Raw genomic sequence first — 21,126 nt, 5'->3', positions numbered from 1 at the left:
TTGAGTCAGTCAAACGCCCACTAAATTGTCATAATCCTTCCTCACTAAAACAAAGTGATTTGGCTGGTAGTGCTGCAGCCTTAGTTGTATGTCAAGAATTTATCTAAGATCCCATGATTGAGGAGCCCTTTAAAAAGGGCTCCTCAATGTAATTTTCGAACTATAGCCTAGACTATAGCCTATTAACTCACCTGTATGTCTTATTGGCCAGAGTCAGAGCAGGGTCATCATCACTTATGTTGAGCCTAGTATTACATTAGGCTACAACCTTCTAAAGATATATTTTGTTTGCTTGGAGAACTCAATGACAATGCCGTGCCATCCACAATGGTTTGGAGAGTTGTGACATTTGTTTGACAAGATTATTGTTTTTGTGTGCATCCGATGCCTTTAATTTTAATTAATTTGTGCATCAAATAAGCACTGGATCATTATAGCAAAAGGTTCAGCTCAAGACGTAAGCACTTTTCAGCAGAGGGCATTTAAGTAATTAACAGGTTAAATTATCTTGGATTTATAATAGTTTGTACTTGGATCTCTGTGATTGGTTGTTGTTACCTTTGATTACCCAGCGCCCCTCTTGCGGAAGTAAGGCAAAGTTCAGCCTGATAGCTTTTAACACTCTAGTCGTTGCGCTGCTGTCTTCACATACTACCAGCACAGTTTTGAATCTGGACACAAAGTTAAAATCCAGAACTACTTCATCATGTCTGTGCCTTTGGTTTTCGACGGGAAAGTTGTTATTGTCACTGGGGCCGGTGGAGGTAAATGACTGCTATCTTTTGCTAACATAGCTAGCTTCTTTGGGCTATGCTCATCTTGTTAATTGCTAACGTTACGTTGTGCAAGGTGGTGTTGTGTTTTAGTGGTGGTTGACATGGTTGTGAATCCATTGTAAGGATTATGGCCAAGGGTATTCTTATTTGTCTGGTAGCAACCGTGGCTAACTAACTAGCTATCCTAACCAGTAGTAGTGCTTGGTGACTATGCGCTATGTCAGAAAGTAGCCAGCTTGCTAAGTTACTGGAGCAAGTTACCCACTGCTGTCATTGTTGCAACACTTTATACTTGAATCTGATATCGCTCGGCCACACAGGACAAAGTACATTTAGCTAATTCCAGATACCTTATGTGAGGGCATTCTTGCAACAAAGTGCCCAGTAGCCCATCCCATCCACGCATGAATACAACATGTACTGTGTTGGACACTTTGCTGCAACCGTAAGTCTTATTTTACATTTTCATTTGACCAAGTATTAACTTAAACTTATTTCCATAGGACTTGGGAGAGAATATGCATTGGCTTTTGGTGTGAGGGGTGCCTCAGTAGTTGGTAAGTATTGTGAATGTATATTTTTAAGATCTACATTTAAATAAGCTGGCAACTATACAGAAAATATACTGTTCAATGCTTAGTTATTGGTTTAATTGTTTATCTTTTCTCTGCACACAGTTAATGACCTCGGAGGAGATATTAAAGGGGGAGGGAAGAGCTCCAATGCTGCTGATAAAGTCGTGGAAGAGATAAAAGCCAAGGGAGGCAAAGCAGTGGCTAACTATGGTGGGTAGATGGGCCAAGTTATCTAACTCATTTGAACTTTTGCACATGGTTCAAGAGTCTTGCGTAGCCAACCTTCCAAATCCTGTCTAGAGCCCTGTAATCTGAAGTTAGGTTCAAGGCTATGTGGGCAGGTTACAGGGCAAATTCACAGCCTTGATAGAGTCTCAAATTCCATCCTTCCATTGCCCAATTTTACTTCCTTGTAGTTTCATTGAGGGCTCAAAAAAAACATGACTGTAGACATCCAGAACTGTTTAGGAGCATTATATCAGCTGTGAAAAGAAGCCATGCACATTTGTCTACTGTTTGATGTTTCCCTTTTTGACCTTGCCACCCAGAAGAGCATAGACTGGTTTCTTTCTTCCCAGAGTTTCTTTGCCATCATTACACCTTGGTTAGGCATTTATTTATTTATTGTCATGTATGCCCCACAGATTCTGTAGAAGATGGTGAGAAATTGATCCAGACTGCCCTGGATGCTTTTGGGCGAATAGGTGTGTATTTATACAACTGTTTTCCTTGTTTTAAAACCAATGACACAATGCACATTTTAACAATTTTAAACATAGCATGGCTGATGGTGTTAAGTCAAGCATGACTATACAGTGCATTTGGAAAATATTCAGACTCTTGGACCTTATTAAAACATGTTTTTATGTTGTCTTCTTGGGTATGATGCTACAAGTTTGGGGAAAACTCCCCAAATGCAGGTGTGATGTTCTTTGCAGATCCCCTCAAGTTCTGTCAGGTTGGATGTGGAGTGTCGCTGCACAGCTTTTTTCAGGTCTCTCCAGAGATGTTCAAGGGCTCTGGCTGGGCCAGTCAAGGACATTCAGCGACTTGTCCAGAAGCCACTCCTGTGTTGTCTTGACTGTGTCCTTAGGTTTCTCCTGTTGTAAGGTGAACCTTCACCCCAGCCTGAGGTTCTAGGCACTCTGGAGCAGATTTTCATCAAGGATCTCTGTACTTTTCTATGTTAATCTTTCCTCGAGCCTGACCAGTCTCCCAGTCCCTGCCACTGGAAAAACATCCCCATAGCATGATGCTGCCACCACCGTGCTTCACCCTAGGAATGGTGCCAAGTCTCCTCCAAATGAGATGCTTGGCATTCAGGCCAAAGGGTTACATTTTGGTTATTAGCCCAGCGAATCTTGTTTCTCATTTTCTGAGTCTTTTGGGTAACTTTTGGCTAACTTCAAGGGGACTGTCATGTGGCTTCCCTCTGGCCACTCTACCATATAGGCCTGATTGGTGGAGTGCTGCAGTGATGGTTGTCCATCTGGAAGGTTCTCCCATCTGCACAGAGAAACTCTAGAGCTCTGTCAGTGACCATTGGGCACTTCGTTTGGGAGGTGACCAAGGCTCTTCTCTGATTGCTCAGTCTGGCCAGGCTGCTAGCTCTAGGAAGAGTCTTGGTGGTTCCAAACTTCTTCCATTTAACATGGCTGGAGAACTGATTTCTTGGACCTTCAATGCTGCAGACAGTTTTTGGTACCCTTCCTCAGATCTGTGCCTCCACACAATCCTGTCTCTGAGCTCTACAGACAATTCTTTGACCTCATGGCTTGGTTTTTGCTCTGACATGCACTGTCAACTGTGACCTTTATATATAGAGAGATGTGTGCCTTACCAAATCATGTCCAATCAATTTAATTTACCACAGGTGGACTCCAATCAAGTTGTAGAAACATCAAGGATGATGACTGGTAACAGGATGCACCTGAGCTCAATTTCAAGCCTCATAGCAAAGGGTCTGAATACTTATGTAAATAAGGTATTTCAGTTATGTTATATAAATTTAAAACAATTTAACCTGTTTTCGCTTTGTCATTTTGGGGGGTCTGAATAAGGCTGTAACAAAAGTCAAGGGGTCTGAATACTTTCCGAATGCATTGTATGTTCAGGCTTGCTTTGATTGTGCAAATGGTTTGTTTTGGCATCTTACAGTACATGATTTGGTGATAAGAATTTTGATTTAAACAGACCTGTTGCTTATCTTTTCCAGATATTGTTGTTAATAATGCTGGGTAAGGACGTGATTTATCTAAATCCTTTTAATCAGATTTGATGACCACTTCTTTACATAATAAACTAAACTGTAGTGTTTCAGATGGCTATGTGACATGGAAAACTATTCCATTTTACTCTATGTATATAATGGGGCGGCAGGGTAACCTAGTGGTAAGAGCATTGGACTAGTAACCGAAAGGTTGCAAGTTCAAACCCCCGAGCTGAATTTGTTCTTAACTGACTTGCCTAGTAAAATAAAGGTTAAATAATTAAATAATAGAATAGAGGCCAAAGTGAACAACACCCTGTTTTATTGATTTCAAGGATACTTCGGGATCGTTCCTTTGGCAGAACGAGTGATTTGGATTGGGGTAAGGAGTCTATTTCTGAGTACACATTCATTCTGTCAATCATCACGGAAGGAGAATATTGCATATTAAACAGTCATATGGAATGAATAGTAAATGTCTATCAGGCTGGAGAAGAGCTTTAATTCCAATGATTTTAGCGTAGAGAAATTAATGACAAATGCAGTCTGAGCAGTAATTTGCAAGAACAGGATAACCTCTACATAGTTATTGTAATGCAACATTCGAGCCTGGTTTCTTCCTGGTTCTGGCCTTTTCTAGGGAGTTTTTCCTAGCCACCGTGCTTCTACATTTGCATTGTTTGTGTTTTTAGGCTGGGTTTCTGTACAGCACTTTGTAACAACGGCTGATGTAAAAAGGCCTTTATAAAGACATTTGCTTGTATTTCAGACCTCATCCATAGAGTCCACCTGAGAGGGTCCTTCATGGTCACTAGAGCTGCCTGGAACCACATGAAGAAGCAGAAGTTTGGGAGGTGATGTCAAGGGTCAGACCCAGCACCATGTTGCCTATGTAAAAGGAAGTAGAGCTGACTGTTATGCTAAATCCCAAATCGTACCCTAGAGCAGGCTCTGCAGTCCTGTAGATCAGTGTGGATTGGATAGGAATAAGCAACATGGTGATAGCCTTCTGATAGCCTGGATGGAATTCTCACCACCGCCTTGCTGTCATCTTTACCAGAGGTTCTTAAAGTGGGGTCCGTGGAGGTACTTCAGGGGTTTGCGGCTAGACCCCCCCCCCCCCCCACACACACACTTTATTATTATTATTCTAAAAATATATATACATACATACATATTTACATTTGATCTAATCTGCAATTACTGTTCTCAACTCTGGACGACATGGGCCTGGTTGGCTCACAGGGATATTGGTGTCCACAGTACTCCACAAATTGTACTCCCCCCCCCAACAAAATTCCCAATGACAAATTGTGCAGAATTGCAGGAAATTTGCTTGAAAATGGCAAAATTTGCAACCCATGCCAATATATGGGCCTTTAAAATGTTCCTGCTCTGGACTTGGTTTGTCCGGACATGTACTGCCAAAGTCCTAGTAAAACTCCCTGCATGCTATTTTTTTAAAATCTCACTCACGTTGTTCTGATTATGAGGGGGGTCCCTGATGACTCACTCGGTCCAAGGGCCCAAAAAGTTTGAGAACCCCTTGACCCACTCAATAATTTCAGCTCATAAGCAGTGCCTAGGTATTCAGAATTCCTTGTGTACATCCAATCAATCCAGCTCTCATACTGAACACACTCCAAACAGTTAGGTAATGGCCGGTGCAGAGTAGAGCTGTTTCAGTTGGGTAATGGCCGGTGCGGAGTAGAGCTGTTTCAGTTAGGTAATGGCCGGTGCGGAGTGGAGCTGTTTCAGTTAGGTAATGGCCGGTGCGGAGTGGAGCTGTTTCAGTTAGGTAATGGCCGGTGCGGAGTGGAGCTGTTTCAGTTAGGTAATGGCCGGTGCGGAGTGGAGCTGTTTCAGTTAGGTAATGGCCGGTGCGGAGTGGAGCTGTTTCAGTTAGGTAATGGCCGGTGCGGAGTGGAGCTGTTTCAGTTAGGTAATGGCCGGTGCGGAGTGGAGCTGTTTCAGTTAGGTAATGGCCGGTGCGGAGTGGAGCTGTTTCAGTTAGGTAATGGCCGGTGCGGAGTAGAGCTGTTTCAGTTAGGTAATGGCCGGTGCGGAGTGGAGCTGTTTCAGTTAGGTAATGGCCGGTGCGGAGTGGAGCTGTTTCAGTTGGGTAATGGCCGGTGCGGAGTGGAGCTGTTTCAGTTGGGTAATGGCCGGTGCGGAGTAGAGCTGTTTCAGTTGGGTAATGGCCGGTGCGGAGTGGAGCTGTTTCAGTTAGGTAATGGCCGGTGCGGAGTAGATCTGTTTCAGGTTTGCGCACAGGTGGACCCTGTCTTAAATTAATGTTTAGAAATCATCCTTATGATACCCCTTGATTTGCAGCATCGGTACCAAGAATACGGTCTTCAAATGTCCTAGAATAGTTTTTAGGTGGTTGTTAGCTTTTGACAGGCAGTGAAGCGGATGGGTTTCTTAACTATTGTTATTGCCACGTGCCTGAAACAGCTTTGGCGCTTCAGTCTAATTCAGTGCACTGTGTTGAATCAACGTGCCACTGTGCCCTGTCTGTTCCCAGGATCATCATGACTTCATCGGCTGCTGGCATCTATGGCAATTTTGGGCAGGCGAACTATAGCGCGGCGAAGCTGGGTCTGCTGGGATTGGCCAACACCCTAGCCATCGAGGGCCAAAAGTACAACATCCACTGCAACACCATCGCCCCGACCGCAGGCTCGCGCCTCACAGAGACTGTTATGCCCCCAGGTCAGAGGAGCCGCTGAGGAACTGCTCTGAACAGGCTGAGCAGCACACATTACTGGGTCATCTTAAGACTCAATGATTTCAGTTGATCTGTTGTGTAATATTGCGACGAGTTACCAGTGCTTGGCATGTACTGATGGGTGACTGTACTCATTGTGGGTGCCGGTATTGTTTTCATTTAGATGCAGGAGCTCTACATACTTTTGAGCTAATATTCTATTAAAGCAATAAGGCCTGAGGGGTTGTGGTATATGGCCGATATACCACGGCTAAGGGCTGTTCTTATGTGCGACTGAACATGGTGTGCCTGGATACAGCCCAGAGCCGTGGTATATTGGCAATATACCACAAATCCCAGAGGTGCCTTATTTCTATTACAAACTGGGTACCAACGTATTTAGAGCAGTAAATATAAATATTTTTGTCATACCTGTGGTATACGGCCTGAAATACCACGGCTTTCAGTCAATCCGCATTCAGGGCTCAAACCACCCAGTTTAATACAGGAACCCAGCAGTAGAAAACATTTGAGGTGCCGGTTCTCTGCTCTAGTGATCTGCCTAAGTCGAGCACTGTTGCATCATGTAAATGTGTTACTAAAGTTTGTCAAACTAGTGCACTCACAAACTGAGTAAACACTAAGCTTAATCATGCGTTCTGACAAATGACGTTTTTTTATGGGTTGGGCATTTAATGATTGCTTTGGTGGGCTTGGCTGACATCTGTGATTTTCTTCTCTGGTGTCTGCCACGTGATATCATCATATCCCATATGAAAGTTGTGTGATACGGTCCCCTTTGCTGGTATAAAAAAAAAGTATCTTAAACTGTAGGACATGGGTGTCAAACTCATTCTACGGAGGGCTGAGTGTCTCGTTTACACTCCTCCCTTGTACTTGATTGCTGAATTAAGGTCAGTAATTAGTAAGGTACTCCCCCCACCTGGTTGTTTAGGTCTTCATTGAGAGGGAAAAAAACAGATCTGCGGACACTCGGCCCTCTGTGGAATGAGTTCGACACCCCTGTCCTATGGTTTATGAAGATTAAAAATATATATGGATATACCAGCATATCCCCACAATGTGCATACCTTTTCATGTTATTAGCAACTTAACATGTAGCTTTTTTTGTCGTAGTTCTGTGTGAGTCCTTGAAAGCAGAATACGTGGCGCCCCTAGTTCTGTGGCTGTCTCATGACCAGTGTCAGGAAAATGGAGGCCTGTTCGAGGTTTGTTTGAGAACTGTATGAAATGTTCACTTATGCTTTAAACTGTGTCGCCTTACTTCCAATCCTTCCTGATTATTCTGTTAATGTTCTCTCCCTGTTAAGGTTGGTGCTGGCTGGATTGGAAAATGTGAGTTGAATTTATTATTCTCATTTGGGAGTATTTTCACCGTTCTACAATATTTTCCATCAATGTGTTTTATGTAGTGCGCTGGGAGCGTTCACAGGGCCGCATTGTGAGGAAGAAGAACCAGGGCATGTTTCCTGAGACTGTACGAGACCAGTGGGACAACATCTGTGACTTCACCAATGCCACCAAACCTGCCGACATCAACGGTAACCAAGTCAAGCAGCCCTTAGACTGAACACCTATGCTGGCATATTTTGCCTCTGTCAGATACATTACAGATATTAGTCATTGACTTATACACAGATGTATTGAATTTAAACTTTTTTTTTGACAATAGTGTAAAATGCAGAAAATTACTGACTAGGTAGTTGTCAGTGAAACATTCAATAGTCCACCTGCAGTAAATGCTGGAACTCTTTTGGTGTTGTAATAACAACCAATTTCATGGGACAAGGTCTGCAGTGTAAACCGAGTGGCTGACCAGGGATCAAACCTCTAAGAGGAGTGAACAAACTCATTTGCTTGTGCTGCTTTGACACAATGTCAATTCCACCAATGGTATTTCCCCCTCGTCTTTGAATGGAGAGCACAGTACAGTATCGAGCGGAGCGCCTTTGGGTCAGGCACAGAAAGAACATGACAAGGGTTCATTATTCTCTCCTCCCTCGGCTTGCCCTTGGATGTGCAGCAGCAGCAGCATGGGGGTGGCAGCCTCCAGAGGAGTGCCTCATTACCATGACTTTGTAGTGCTCCTCATTTGTACCTTATTAGAGGACTTTTGGCCGTCTTTGTTCCACAACATCCTTATTGAGTGAAGATAATGAATCTCCTCTTGTCCCATTTTTTTATTTATTTTTAAGAGTCCGTGGCCACATTGGTGGAGGTGCTGTCAAGAGTGGAGACTGATGAGGGAATTGCCCCCAACCCCACCAGCGTTATGGCCACTGCTGCATCTGGGATCAGTCCTGTGAGTGGAGAGGTCAACGGTACTAGGCTGGAATGAAGTGAAGTCATGCATGTTGGTGACAGATCTCATAATGATTCTCTGTGGGCCATGTCTTCAAAGATGTCTGTTTGGAGTGTCTTTGACACCATGGGGCCATGGCTCCAAATCAAACAGTCCCTGGCAGGCTGATGTCAATGTACCCTAGCTGACCTACGGGGCCTGGTTCTACCTAAAGGCATGCTTAGTAACGACATGGCTTGTGTCCACTTCGTTCTGTGCTGATTTGTCGCTGTGCTTCCCCTTCAGCTGGAGGCGGTGGGACAGAAGCTTCCGGAGTCAACCTTCAGCTACTCCCAAACTCAGTGCATCCTGTACGCCCTAGGAGTGGGCATGTCCACCAAGGATGACGACCACCTCAAGTTCCTGTACGAGGGCCACGAGGACTTTAGCTGTCTGCCCACCTTCGGGGTCATCCCCTCCCAGGCGGCCATGATGGACGGAGGGCTAGGTTCCGTGCCTGGACTCAACTTTGACTTCACCAGGGTAAAAGCTCCAGGAAACAATCCTAATCATCTTTATTTCCCCAAGTACAGTAGAAGTAACAGTTTATATGCATTATATAGATTTGTAAACTCAGAACTCAACCCATACAGAAGTGGCAAGCAACTATTGCTGTTCTCACACATTTCATTTAGTGGGTAAATAATACATTTTATTTTGCTTGGAGCAAAGCCTAACTGAGACCGCTATTGTAACCATAACCAATTTACTCACCTTTGTTCATTCTGATATTGTCACTCAGTTGTTGCATGGAGAGCAGTATCTGGAGCTTTTCAAACCATTACCCACCTCCGGTATGTGTGCCCATTACAAATCCTAAGTATCTTTGAGAACAACATTTCCTGCTTACAAAAGCCTGTTACTTAAAATAATTTGTCTGCATTTGCAGGAACACTGACGTCTCAGGCTAGAATCGCAGATGTGTTAGACAAAGGATCTGGCGCAGTCATTCTCCTGGATGGTTAGTTTTGTTAAGCTTACTTCCTTGTCCCTGAGAATTAGTGTGGTAGAGTACAGGGTTTATAAGTGACGTTCCACAGGGTTGCATGAGATGAGCAAAGAAATAGCAGAGTAACGAAGAAAGAAAAGAAAGAAAATAAGCCATTTAGCAGGCACTTTGATCCAAAGCGACTTCATCATCTGCACACATTTGAAGTCCACTGTCCTGGCATTGCAAGCACCACACTGTACCAACTGAGCAACAGAGGACCATTTGGAAGATAACATTGTCTTTCTCCACAGTCCACACGTACAGTGGTAAAGAGCTGTTGTGTTACAACCAGTACTCTCTGTTCATCGTGGGAGCTGGTGGCTTTGGAGGAAAGAGGACATCTGATAAAGCAATGGTAACAAGGAGTCTGTTAACAACACCAATGCTTTCAAACTATTCAGAAGTACTACCATTATTTTTTTCCAGAACAAAATGGTTGACTCATACTATTTTTCTTTCAACGTAACTTAATCTCACTCTTTCAGAGCACAGTAGCACATCCAAACAGAACTCCTGATGCTGTGATGACTGACACCACAACAAGGGACCAGGTTTGTTGTTCCATCTAGTGTATACACTGATTTTTACTACTAGTGCCCAAACTGTTTGGATTTTTACAAAAGTTGAAGCATCAAATAAGTAGCCATAATGGCTCAACGGGAGCCCGACTCTAAGGATATTTCTAAAAGGAGTGACTTGACATTGACTCCACGCTTTCAGGCTGCCTTGTATCGTCTGAGTGGGGACTGGAACCCCCTCCACATAGACCCCAGCTTTGCAGCAATGGGAGGTGAGTCTTCTGACCTGGTACCAGATCTGTTTTGGCAATCGTGTCAACTCCTTGTCATGCCATAAGAAGAGTGCCAAGGAGTTGACATGATTGCACCAACAGATCTGGCACCAAACTTTGATTATTTTATATGAATAAAGCACTGCACAGTGTTATGCAGGATATTGTGTTGAATCATAAAGCCCTCGTCTCTCCATTGTTCAGGATTCAAATCCCCTATTCTGCATGGCCTGTGCTCCTTTGGGTTTGCGGCTAGGCATGTGCTGAAGCAGTATGCCAACAACGATGCCTCCAGATTCAAGTCCATCAAGGTGAAGCACGATCTTGGCAGTAACGTCATAGACTGAATAGAACGGCCGTTCCCATTCAAGTCAATGATGGCATAATGGGGCAACTGGCGGACGTTGCGAGTGTACCCATCAATCTGTGCTATGATTTGAGTCAGCTCAACTGACATTACAAAAAACATTAAATTGCATGAGCGACATCAGTTAACTTTCTACATTACCCTGGAAACCAGGCAGCCATTGCGAGTGTACCATTGAGTTTACCGGTCAAATTTCCGGGGTTAGAGGTTCGACGCCTGTTAACAGTTCCCGAAATCTTTTTGGAGCTTGGCACTTAATCAAGAAAAATAAGAACGCCCTACCGTTGCTCTTACCTTTTTCTTACACTTGTCTCTTGACTATCACTGACTTTGCTGATAGTTGCTTTGAGGAAGGTTTGACTTATGACTGTGAGATGTGGTTGTCTCACCTAGCTACCTTGAAGATGGGTGCTCTAACTGTAAGTCACTGGATAAGAGTGTCTGCTAAATGTTTAGAATTGAAAATGTAATAAGCTGTTTTTAAACAACTTTTTCCTGGTTCCTACTGTATCCTTCAGGTTCGCTTTGTAAAGCCAGTGCTACCAGGCCAGTCTCTACAGACTGAAATGTGGAAAGAAGGAAACCGAATTCACATTCAGTGCAAAGTAAGCAGTTTTATCATGGTTGTGCAAGTGGTTAATAGTGATCCATTAAGATTGAAAGAATTACCCAAATTAAGTCCAGTAACCTCTTTCCATGTGATACCAAATATCCATGTTAAATTGATTGGGTTATGTCTTATTCCTCAGGTCAAAGAGAGCAGTGCTGTGGTTCTGTCAGGTGCCTATGTGGACTTGCATGCGGCTGCAGATGGCTCCCCACAAATTCTTCCTGAGGTACATCAGTCAGACTATTCATGTGTGATGCAAAATCCCAAAGGTGGAAATGACCTCTGACTAGTTTTTCCTGTTTTGAACCCTTCTAGGCAGGGGGACTCAAGAGTGAGCTGGTGTTCGTTGAGATCGGCCGTCGCATTAAGGACCTAGGGGCTGAGATGGTGAAGAAGGTCAATGCCGTGTTTGGCTGGGAGATCACCAAGGGGGGAAACACTGCAGCCCAGTGGAGTAAGTGAACCCTTGTTGCTTTCCAAGCCCTCCTGTCAATCAATGCAGTCATGTTGAACCTAATGCGGCCTGCTTCCCGGGCCCTGATTAAGCCAAGTCCTGGACTAAAAATGATCCTCGATGGAGAATTACCATTGTGCACTTTAGTCTACTACTAAACTTAAAACTGGCCCATTGTGTTAATGCCTCAACCATAATTTCATTATGTTCTCCCCCAGCCATTGATTTGAAAACTGGAGCTGGCGCCTTGCACAAGGGCCCATACAGTGGCAAAACCGATGTGACCATCACTGTATCTGATGATGACTTCATGGAAGTAGTGCAGGGAAAACTCAACCCTCAGAAGGTACAGACATCTCCCCTAGCCTACATGCCTGGCAACATCTGAGACACTGTAGAAAGCTGAATGGTGACTCAGCAGAGAACTGCCAATGTGTAGCCCATTCACACTTCAAAGCTTTTTAAAACTAAGTACATCCCAGTAAGAGTGGGTTTTCTTGGCAGGAATGAGCTACATTTCACCTTTCATTGTTTTGTGACTTTAGACCAGGGATGGATAACTGGCGGCCCTCCTTTCTGTAGGCCCGCGGATCAATTTCGGTAAAATAAAATGAGGGGTGGAGGGAACAACTTAATGTTGAGAGGTAGAATACACAAGTTGCAGTTTTGAGAAACTGCTGATGCACAACAAATTTCAACAATTTCACTTAGGGCCCCCAAAAGGCTAGGATAGCCTTTTACTGCCTGTGTGCCACTGCAGCCCATCATGAGTAAAGGTTTTTTTGTGGCTCCCACCCCAATTAATTTTTCCCTGATTTTTATACAGAACAAAAATGTTGGTTTCATGTGCTGAAATAATATCCCATACATTTTTCATATGCGCAAAAATCTTTTCTCTCAAAATTGTGCACAAATCTGTTGACATCCCTGTTAGTGAGCATGTCTCCTTTGCCAAGATAATCCACCTGACAGGTGTGACATATCAAGCAGCTGAGGAAACAGCATGAAAATAAAAGGCCACTCTAAAATTTAGTTATTTTTTCTTCACACAACACCACAGATGTCTTGAGGGAGTGTGTAGTTAGCATGCTGACTACAGGAAAGTCCACCAGAGCTGTTGCAAGAGAATTGCTCATTTCTCTACCATAAGCCGTCTTAATATAATTTTTAGAGAATTTGGCAGTACGTCACAACCGCAGACCACGTGTAAACCATGCCAACCCAGGACTTCCACATCTGCGTTGTTCTGAGACGTGCCACCTGGACAGCTGATAAATATGGGTTTACCGAAGAATTACTGCATGAACTGTCAGAAACCGTCTCATGGAAGTTCAGCTGCGTGCTCGTCGTTCTCACCAGGGTGTTGACCTGACTGCAATTCCTGGAAGCTGAAAATTTCCCAGTTCTTCCATGGCCTGCATACTCACCAGACATGTCACCGTTGAGCCTATTTGCAATGCTCTGGATCGATGTGTATGACAGCGTGTTCCTGTTCCCACCAATAGCCATCAACTTCACACATGCCAATGAAGGAGACAACATTCCTCAGGCCACACAAATATGCGAAGGAGATGGTATCACCAGCTCCTGACTGGTTTTCTGATCCGACCCTACCGAAACACATCTGACCAACCTATTCATGTGAAATCCATAGATTAGGGCCTAATGTATTTTTTCAATTGACTGATTTCCTTAACTGTAAATCTTAAATGGTTGCATTTGATATTTTTGTTCAGTGTAGCTCCAGGAAGCCCTTAGCTTATGATCGTTTTAATATGGGGTTGTAAGAGCATATATTTTTCTCAGTGACCTGAGACTTGTACTTGTTCTTCCAGGCGTTCTTTGCAGGCAAGCTGAAATTGCGAGGGAACGTCATGCTGAGCCAGAAGCTGGAGGTGATCCTTAAAGACTATGCTAAACTGTGAGGTTGAGCGACAGGAGAACCACTCAGTTATCTAACCTGAGGTAGCAGCATTAATTGCCAATGTGCATAAAGATGGCAGAAGTCACATCATTGTTTTAACATCATCCACAGAGCCAATAAATCAGCACAATGTTATTTTCTTTGTTTTTTCAAATTGCACCTCTTCTGTTGCATTGAAATCCAGGTCAAATTACTGCATCATATCCAGTGAAATAACCTAAATGAGAGTTAGCATTAAATTTTATTTCAACAAATCGCCACATTACACTTAGTGTTAGGCTGGGGCTGCGATCATGATTTTTACTTTGACGCTGATGAAATGTATAGGGACGTTTATTAAACATCAACGGTTAAGATAGTGCTGATGTGCAATTCTGAATGTCAAGTCAGATGACGGGTGCATGGGGCCAATAAATTACTGGGCTATGCAGGACAAACTGTACATGAACAAGATACTATAGTGTCAACTGGGGATGCTTGCTGTATTCCAGGGCAATGAAGAAAAGGCTAGCAGAACCTCTGCTGTGATACATCTTTTCACAAAATTGCATTTGTGCTCCCAGATTAGGCATAGTTTAAGTGTCCTGACTTCCCTAAAATCCAATGTAACCCACATTAACAAGTGTTGGCTTGGTGCAACATGCTACACTAATTTCTAATAAATCTTACGCACGTTCAATCATGTGGCTTCTGACGGGATAAACTTTTTAATACCCTTTAATCAAGGTTCCAAACAGACAAGTGTACATTACAATAAGTTGCTTTATTATATTACACTTGTAAATCTGACTTAACATATTCATAAAATTAGCTTTGAGCATATTCACAGTGTAAAGGAAGAAGATGGAACCCCTATTGTATATGATGGTTCTAGTTAAATACTCATCCCTTGTCTGTGATAGCATATTACACTAAGCAATTTGTATCAGGAAATTAACATCTCCTACGCATCGTTGATTAAAGATTTTATTCAATTACTTTGCAATGAGTATGCAAGTGAAATGTGTTTTACAGGGACAGCCATAGTTGTACTGCACCCCGGGAGGAAATTAGGGTTTAGTGCCTTGCTCAAGAGCACAGCGACCTTTCGGTTACTGGCCCAACGCTCTAACCATAAATCAATGTACTTTGATTCTTATCTGCATCATGATCAGGCACTATTGTATAAACACAATCCATAAATATTACTGGTATTTCACAGAATTGTCTTCATAAAGCAGGACTTGCTAAAACATCACAGTAAAGTTGTGAGGTGTAGTTTGTTCTATTTACAGAATGCAATAACAATTTTATTTTACTTTTCTCCAGCTTATACCCCAAATATAGATTTGTCTACAGCAGCTTTGTGACAATATGCCAAGGGGATGAAGTTATTGGGAATAATAGATAACACAATATACATGGGCCTAGATTCAATCTATAAGTTACAAGGTCATTTCCTGAAGGCAATGCATTTTGTAAAAATAAAAGCTATTGTTCAAACCACACAAGTACCCACATTCTTTTTATACCTATCAGATGTGATTGGTCAAAAGACCAATTAGTGGATAAAAGGTAATTGGGCTGCTTGTCTAAATGCATCCTCACTGACAATCTTTTAACCACTTTGTAAAGTCAATTTCATGTTAGCAAAGGTAAATCCACAATTTAAGTGACTTATCTATGCATTTGTGGTTGATTTGGGGATGGGAGGAGGAAAGTGCTGTGTTGGAATAAAACAGTTTCTTACTCAAGACACTCATTGAAATTAGTGCTCTCTTTCTCGGATTGGCTAAAGTATAACGTGCTTACGTGGCGTTACTATAAGCTACTTGATAGTTACAGCATTCTGTCTAAAATAATCAAGGGGAAGAACAGACCAATTATGTTGGGTTTCCCTGATAAGTGGGTCCTTAAAGCTATGTGTGTACCTCAAAATGAAGATCACTTGATTGGTCAATTGCACACAAGGTTCAACCAGAACTAAATACCACTCAACAATACCTAGGGGAAATGGGTGCAGTACCAGTATGAGTTAGATTTATAAGGACACATCACCACTGTTTGAATCTAGACCACAACAATACTAAACAGAATATTATACTTAAGGCTTGGCTTGCTCTCTGGGATCTAAACTATGCACTGCATATAATTTTACCTTTTTATGAGCAAACAAAGCAAATTCTTAATGATTCGATAGTGTGCTTTATATCAACTGGCCTTAACAACTCAAGCAAGCAGGGATGTCAGTATTTTACAGTCTTAAAATGGATGCAGATCACTGTAGAAACACCTGACATCCCAAATCATACACTGCACAGATCATCTCATCTCCACATGACTCATCTTGACATGTAAGATTCCAATATAATGATTGCCTTAGAAAAGTGATCACTGGTGAGAGGAGGAAGCTTGCGTCCGTTTTTGAGTGTCATCTCCTTGTGCAGACAGACAGTCAGTCCCTCCACACTCATCTTGCAGTAACTTGTGCAAACAAAGGCAGTCTTGGTCACGTAAACCACAAGCTGAGGCTGTGCTAAGTTAGCTAAATGATGAACTTGACGTCGTTCTTCAGGTTGCCATTGTTGACGCTGAAGCGGTCAGGGAGAATCCTCATCTTCATGGTACCGTCGGCGCCACACGAAAAGATGTGGTTGGCCGGGCCCACCTCGATCTGCATCACGCCCGTGCCCAGATTCCGGAACAGGGACTGGCGAGCGTGCTCGTTGGGGAACTGATGCAGTAAGCACTGCGTGGACAGGCTCCACACCTGCAACATCACACCACAGTCAGGGTTGGAGCTAAAGTAACCTTTTTGTAATTTTTGCATACGATTTATGGATTTAAATCTTTAACATGCTATACAGGGGGGAACCAAATATCTATTGTAATCCTGATTTTGCAATAGGCTGCTCCCACCACCCTACTCCCCTTGAACCCCCCAAAATCCACCCATAAACCTACCCTATACCGATCCACAACCGTTGTTTTTGACCCATCCTAACCCAGTCACCTAAAAAGAATAAACAAGCAACAGGTGCAGTGAGGGGGACTATGTGGCTAGTGAGGGAGGGAGGGCACCTTGATGTTGCCCTCGGCAGAGCCGCTGATGAAGCTGCCCTCGGTGGGGTCCACAGCCAGGGCCTTGACGGGGGAGTCGTGGGCCTGGAAGCTCTGGCGCTGGTGCCTGTGGGGGAGCTCCAGCACGCTGATCCAGCCCTTCCTGCCACCTGTGATCAGCAGCTGCTGCCTGGGGGCCAACGACAGCACCGTGGCCCCCGACTCATGACAACTAAAGGCTGCAGAGAGAGGAGAGGGGCAAAATAGGAACAACTTAAATGTAGCTAACTTGGCTACTTTCTGTATTATTGTTGATGATTTACTGGCTTCAATAGAAAGAGCCAGTGTTGTGGAGGACTCACCGTGCACTAGACTGTTAATAGTGTTGTGGAGGACTCACCGTGCACTAGACTGTTAATAGTGTTGTGGAGGACTCACCGTGCACTAGACTGTTAATAGTGTTGTGGAGGACTCACCGTGCACTAGACTGTTAATAGTGTTGTGGAGGACTCACCGTGCACTAGAATGTTAATAGTGTTGTGGAGGACTCACCGTGCACTAGACTGTTCATTGGATTCACCAATGTATCCCAAAGACACACATTCCTATGGAGACAAAACAAAGCATTACTTACAGCGCATTAGACCAACAGGCACTCTATAACATCAGCCCATTTGGTCCCCAGTGAAGTGATTGAGAGGTTTGATCACATGGCTCTGTAGCAGGGCTACGAAGTGTACCTGTTGTCTGTTGACAGCCCTGCTGTGGCTATGAGGGAGGATGAGCCCACGAACACAAAGTCGTGAGCCGTCTTATTATGGCACTGCAATGTCTGTGGAGGGAAGAACATCACCAATAAACAACGCTACCATACAGTAGGAGGCACAGCTAACTGCCAAAATAAAGTGGACATCAACATACAGTGTACTAATAGGGCATTGGGTCACCACTAGCCGCCAGAACAGCTTCAATGCATCTTGGGATAGATTCTATAAGTGTCTGGAACTCTATTTGAGGGATGAGACACCATTCTTCCACAACAAATTCCATCATTTGGTGTTTTGTTGACGTTGGAAAACGCTTTCTCAGGCGCTGCTCCAGAGTCTCCCATAAGAGTTGAATTGGATTGAGATCTGGTGACTGAGACGGCCAGGGCATATGGTTTACATCGTTTTTATGCTCATCAAACCATTCAGTGACCACCCTTGCCGTGTGGATGGGGGATTTGTCATTCTGACCATCATTTTTATACATGACCCTAAGCATAATGGGATGTTAATAGCTTAATTAACTCAGGAACCACAACTGTGTTGAAGCACCTGCTTTCAATATATGTTGTATCCTTCATTTACTCAAGTGTTTCTTTTATTTTGGCAGTTACATGTAGACAGAGAGAGAGAGAGAGGCGCTTTGTTCCTACCAGGTAGGGTTTAGGGGTGTTCCCAGTCGTATTGGTCTGCCATAGACGTAGGGCTCCGTCAGCGTCAACGATACCAAACTGGACAACACAGCCAAGAGATGACCATATTAGGAAGATCATTCAAATAAGGAGTAAAAGTAATGTCCAGCAACTACATCATTCCTCAGCAGTAGCCATGTTGTTGAGGGACTGAGTTGGGCGGGGAAAACGTTACTTGGTGAATAATTAAATGTAAACTAAATATGCGTTCCAGTGCACTACTTTTGACCAGATTCTTATGAGCCCTGGTCAAAAGTAGTGCACTATAAAGGGAAATTGGGAAAAGGGTGCAAAAGGGGAAGGAAAATGTAGTCACCTTGTTTCCTTGGTGGTTGAATCGTATCCGTGTGACTCTGGAATTGCCTGGACTTCGGAAGCAGATGATCTGCTGAGAGTGGCCCCACTCAAACATCCGGACACTTCCGTCCTGCGCTCCTGTTAAGTCTGAGGGAGGGAGGGACTTGGTAACCACAACAATAGGATTCACCAATAGGATTCACCAATAGGATTCACCAATCCCAATGTAGTATTGACAATAAAGGGACGTGTGTATATTCTTGGAATATTAGCACAAGGCAAGGATGATAACATCAAGGTCTAAACAAAATAGACATGGTCCACATAAATAGCATGTGTGGCAGTTTCAGTCATTGTATACAAGCAGGAAAGAAGTTACATCTACTTACAGTAAGGCAAGGTTGGGTGGGAGGTCATCCTTCTCACATTGTTGATGTTCCTTTTGATGAGCTGCACCAGGAAATAAAAGGACAAGATACTCAACAAGACATGCTAGTAGAATGTACTGCATTGTGCTCAATATCAGTGGCAAAAAAGAAAAGAAAAAGGAACCGCAATAAAAGCTCTATCGGCCTCACCACGGCAGCGCCTCTCCCCGTCTGCAGGCCCCCGAGCCAGGGCATGTTGATGGGCGTCCCTAGGCTGCTGTGGGTATAGGGGGTGGTGCCGTGGAGGGTGTTGAAGTCGTCCCGGGCCTGGATCACCAGGAAGTCATCACTAGTGTGAGAGTGCATATGTGAGAGAGAGAGAAGAGTTTGAGAGGACACTCCCAGACAGAACAGTATTAACACAGTGCTGACTGCATCCAAGAACCAAGCGTCAGGCTTTTACTTCTTGCCAATCTAAACATCTCTGATATGGTCAATAGGAGGTATTCAGCAGCCAAATCACAGGTAGGGACACTCAAAGTTCCTACACAACTCTATAGAAGACACTTTATTTTCTTGTTTGGGTAATTGAGATCCGGGCTCACCCTTTGGCCTCGGCCTCCGTATCGTCATCGATCCACGTCAGAATCTGAGTGGCCAAGATGGAGGACACGTCCAGCTCCTGGATGTCATGAGTGGAGGCCATGACTAAGCAGTTCCGATTAGCCTGGGACACAGAGAGAATAGAGAAAGAGGAGAGAAATCCAAAATCAGTCCTTCCACTTCACACAGCCTATTGAGCCAATGTGACACCTTGCTAGTCTAACATAACGACGCAGACGTCTCCTGTGGAGAACATGCTTAGAACAGACGTCTCCTGTGGAGAACATGCTTAGAACAGACGTCTCCTGTGGAGAACATGCTTAGAACAGACGTCTCCTGTGGAGAACATGCTTAGAACAGACGTCTCCTGTGGAGAACATGCTTAGAACAGACGTCTCCTGTGGAGAACATGCTTAGAACAGACGTCTCCTGTGGAGAACATGCTTAGAACAGACGTCTCCTGTGGAGAACATGCTTAGAACAGACGTCTCCTGTGGAGAACATGCTTAGAACAGACGTCTCCTGTGGAGAACATGCTTAGAACAGACGTCTCCTGTGGAGAACATGCTAGAACAGACGTCTCCTGTGGAGAACATGCGTAGAACAGACGTCTCCTGTGGAGAACATGCGTAGAACAGACGTCTCCTGTGGAGAACATGCGTAGAACAGACGTCTCCTGTGGAGAACATGCTAGAACAGACGTCTCCTGTGGAGAACATGCTTAGAACAGACGTCTCCTGTGGAGAACATGCTTAGAACAGACGTCTCCTGTGGAGAACATGCTAGAACAGACGTCTCCTGTGGAGAACATGTGTAGTACCTTGTTGATGGCGAAGGCGGTAATGATGTCCGAGTCCTTGTGGATGATCCGGGCCTTGCCTCCGGGGTTGCCCAGATCTGCCTCGCTCTGTAGAGCAATGCATGAATCATTACAGTCTCTGCATGTCTGAATCATTATACAGTCTCTGCCCGTCTGAATCATTTCAGTGTGACCTAAAGGAAGTGGTGGGAGATGAATGGACGACGCATGCCTGTTTGCAGTAGGAGGGTGTGTATCTCTAACAGAGCCTTGCCTCAGGGCTACAGGGTGGGAGACTAGAGCGTCAAGAACCCACAGTTATCAAGATTAGTGCCATTTTCAACCTCTGGAGACAATGCTCAGCACACGAGGCTCAGCAAACCCACTGAGATGGGCGTCTTATTGTATAATATAAAAGGGATGTATTGACACGAGACGCCGAACGGAGGCTTTCACAGAACATTAGGTTGAATTACTTTCTACATCACAATTAATTAAATGGTAAATACCACATTTCCTCTCAGAGTGTTCGGCTTGACTATGAAGTCTAAATATGGTGACTTGCCATTTTCACATCGTACTTCATCTTAACCCGACGAACATTCAACGTGACACTCTGGGCCTGCTAATCAGAACCTATTGGACTTCATGACAGTCTTATTCTCCTCTGCACATTCTGTGGAATTCTTTTGTGACGAACTATGGCAACCTAATCACTGTATAGACTAGGAAAAGGCTTTATCACAGAGTACAGAACATGCGTTTTATGTCATCATTTTACCGTCCAAAAATT

At 43.9% G+C, this 21,126-nt stretch overlaps 2 protein-coding genes across 7 annotated transcripts in view; one reads left to right on the top strand and one right to left on the bottom strand.

Moving 5' to 3' along the window:
• Positions 1 to 575: 575 nt before the first annotated feature.
• hsd17b4 (hydroxysteroid (17-beta) dehydrogenase 4) lies at positions 576 to 14,745 on the top strand. The gene is made up of 24 exons (XM_064941935.1): positions 576 to 764; positions 1,280 to 1,333; positions 1,454 to 1,561; positions 1,996 to 2,055; positions 3,567 to 3,588; positions 3,896 to 3,942; positions 4,330 to 4,414; positions 6,088 to 6,275; positions 7,408 to 7,499; positions 7,602 to 7,626; positions 7,704 to 7,832; positions 8,487 to 8,593; positions 8,879 to 9,115; positions 9,375 to 9,426; positions 9,522 to 9,593; positions 9,875 to 9,978; positions 10,109 to 10,174; positions 10,344 to 10,413; positions 10,618 to 10,724; positions 11,299 to 11,385; positions 11,530 to 11,616; positions 11,706 to 11,844; positions 12,063 to 12,190; positions 13,680 to 14,745. Exons 1-24 carry the CDS (start codon positions 707 to 709, stop codon positions 13,767 to 13,769), a joined length of 2,214 nt encoding a protein of 737 aa, XP_064798007.1. The 5' UTR covers positions 576 to 706; the 3' UTR covers positions 13,770 to 14,745.
• Positions 14,513 to 21,126, bottom strand: part of LOC135517186 (dmX-like protein 1) — a 54,344-nt gene continuing 47,730 nt past the window's right edge. For all 6 annotated transcript variants that reach the window (XM_064941301.1, XM_064941722.1, XM_064941470.1 and 3 more), the window contains 10 exons: positions 20,355 to 20,441; positions 19,537 to 19,658; positions 19,142 to 19,280; positions 18,953 to 19,013; positions 18,583 to 18,710; positions 18,228 to 18,305; positions 17,548 to 17,639; positions 17,360 to 17,412; positions 16,829 to 17,046; positions 14,513 to 16,517 (listed from right to left, as the gene is read on the bottom strand). In XM_064941301.1, the coding sequence (XP_064797373.1) occupies positions 16,293 to 16,517; positions 16,829 to 17,046; positions 17,360 to 17,412; positions 17,548 to 17,639; positions 18,228 to 18,305; positions 18,583 to 18,710; positions 18,953 to 19,013; positions 19,142 to 19,280; positions 19,537 to 19,658; positions 20,355 to 20,441 (1,203 nt within the window). In that variant the 3' untranslated portion in view covers positions 14,513 to 16,292. The remainder of the gene's footprint in view (positions 16,518 to 16,828; positions 17,047 to 17,359; positions 17,413 to 17,547; positions 17,640 to 18,227; positions 18,306 to 18,582; positions 18,711 to 18,952; positions 19,014 to 19,141; positions 19,281 to 19,536; positions 19,659 to 20,354; positions 20,442 to 21,126) is intronic.

The sequence above is a fragment of the Oncorhynchus masou genome, chromosome 1, assembly GCF_036934945.1.
Source record: "Oncorhynchus masou masou isolate Uvic2021 chromosome 1, UVic_Omas_1.1, whole genome shotgun sequence".
NCBI lineage: Eukaryota > Metazoa > Chordata > Actinopteri > Salmoniformes > Salmonidae > Oncorhynchus > Oncorhynchus masou.
The sequence above is the reverse complement of the archived record's forward strand: the minus strand, read 5'-3'. Positions and strand labels throughout refer to the sequence as shown.

Excerpts from the sequence above, each read along its gene's own strand:
- hsd17b4 (XM_064941935.1), top strand. The coding sequence starts at position 707 with ATGTCTGTGCCTTTGGTTTTCGACGGGAAAGTTGTTATTGTCACTGGG. Across the intron at positions 765-1,279 it reads TGTCACTGGGGCCGGTGGAG|GACTTGGGAGAGAATATGCA; the intron begins GTAAATGACTGC and ends TTATTTCCATAG. Across the intron at positions 9,979-10,108 it reads GGACATCTGATAAAGCAATG|AGCACAGTAGCACATCCAAA; the intron begins GTAACAAGGAGT and ends TCACTCTTTCAG.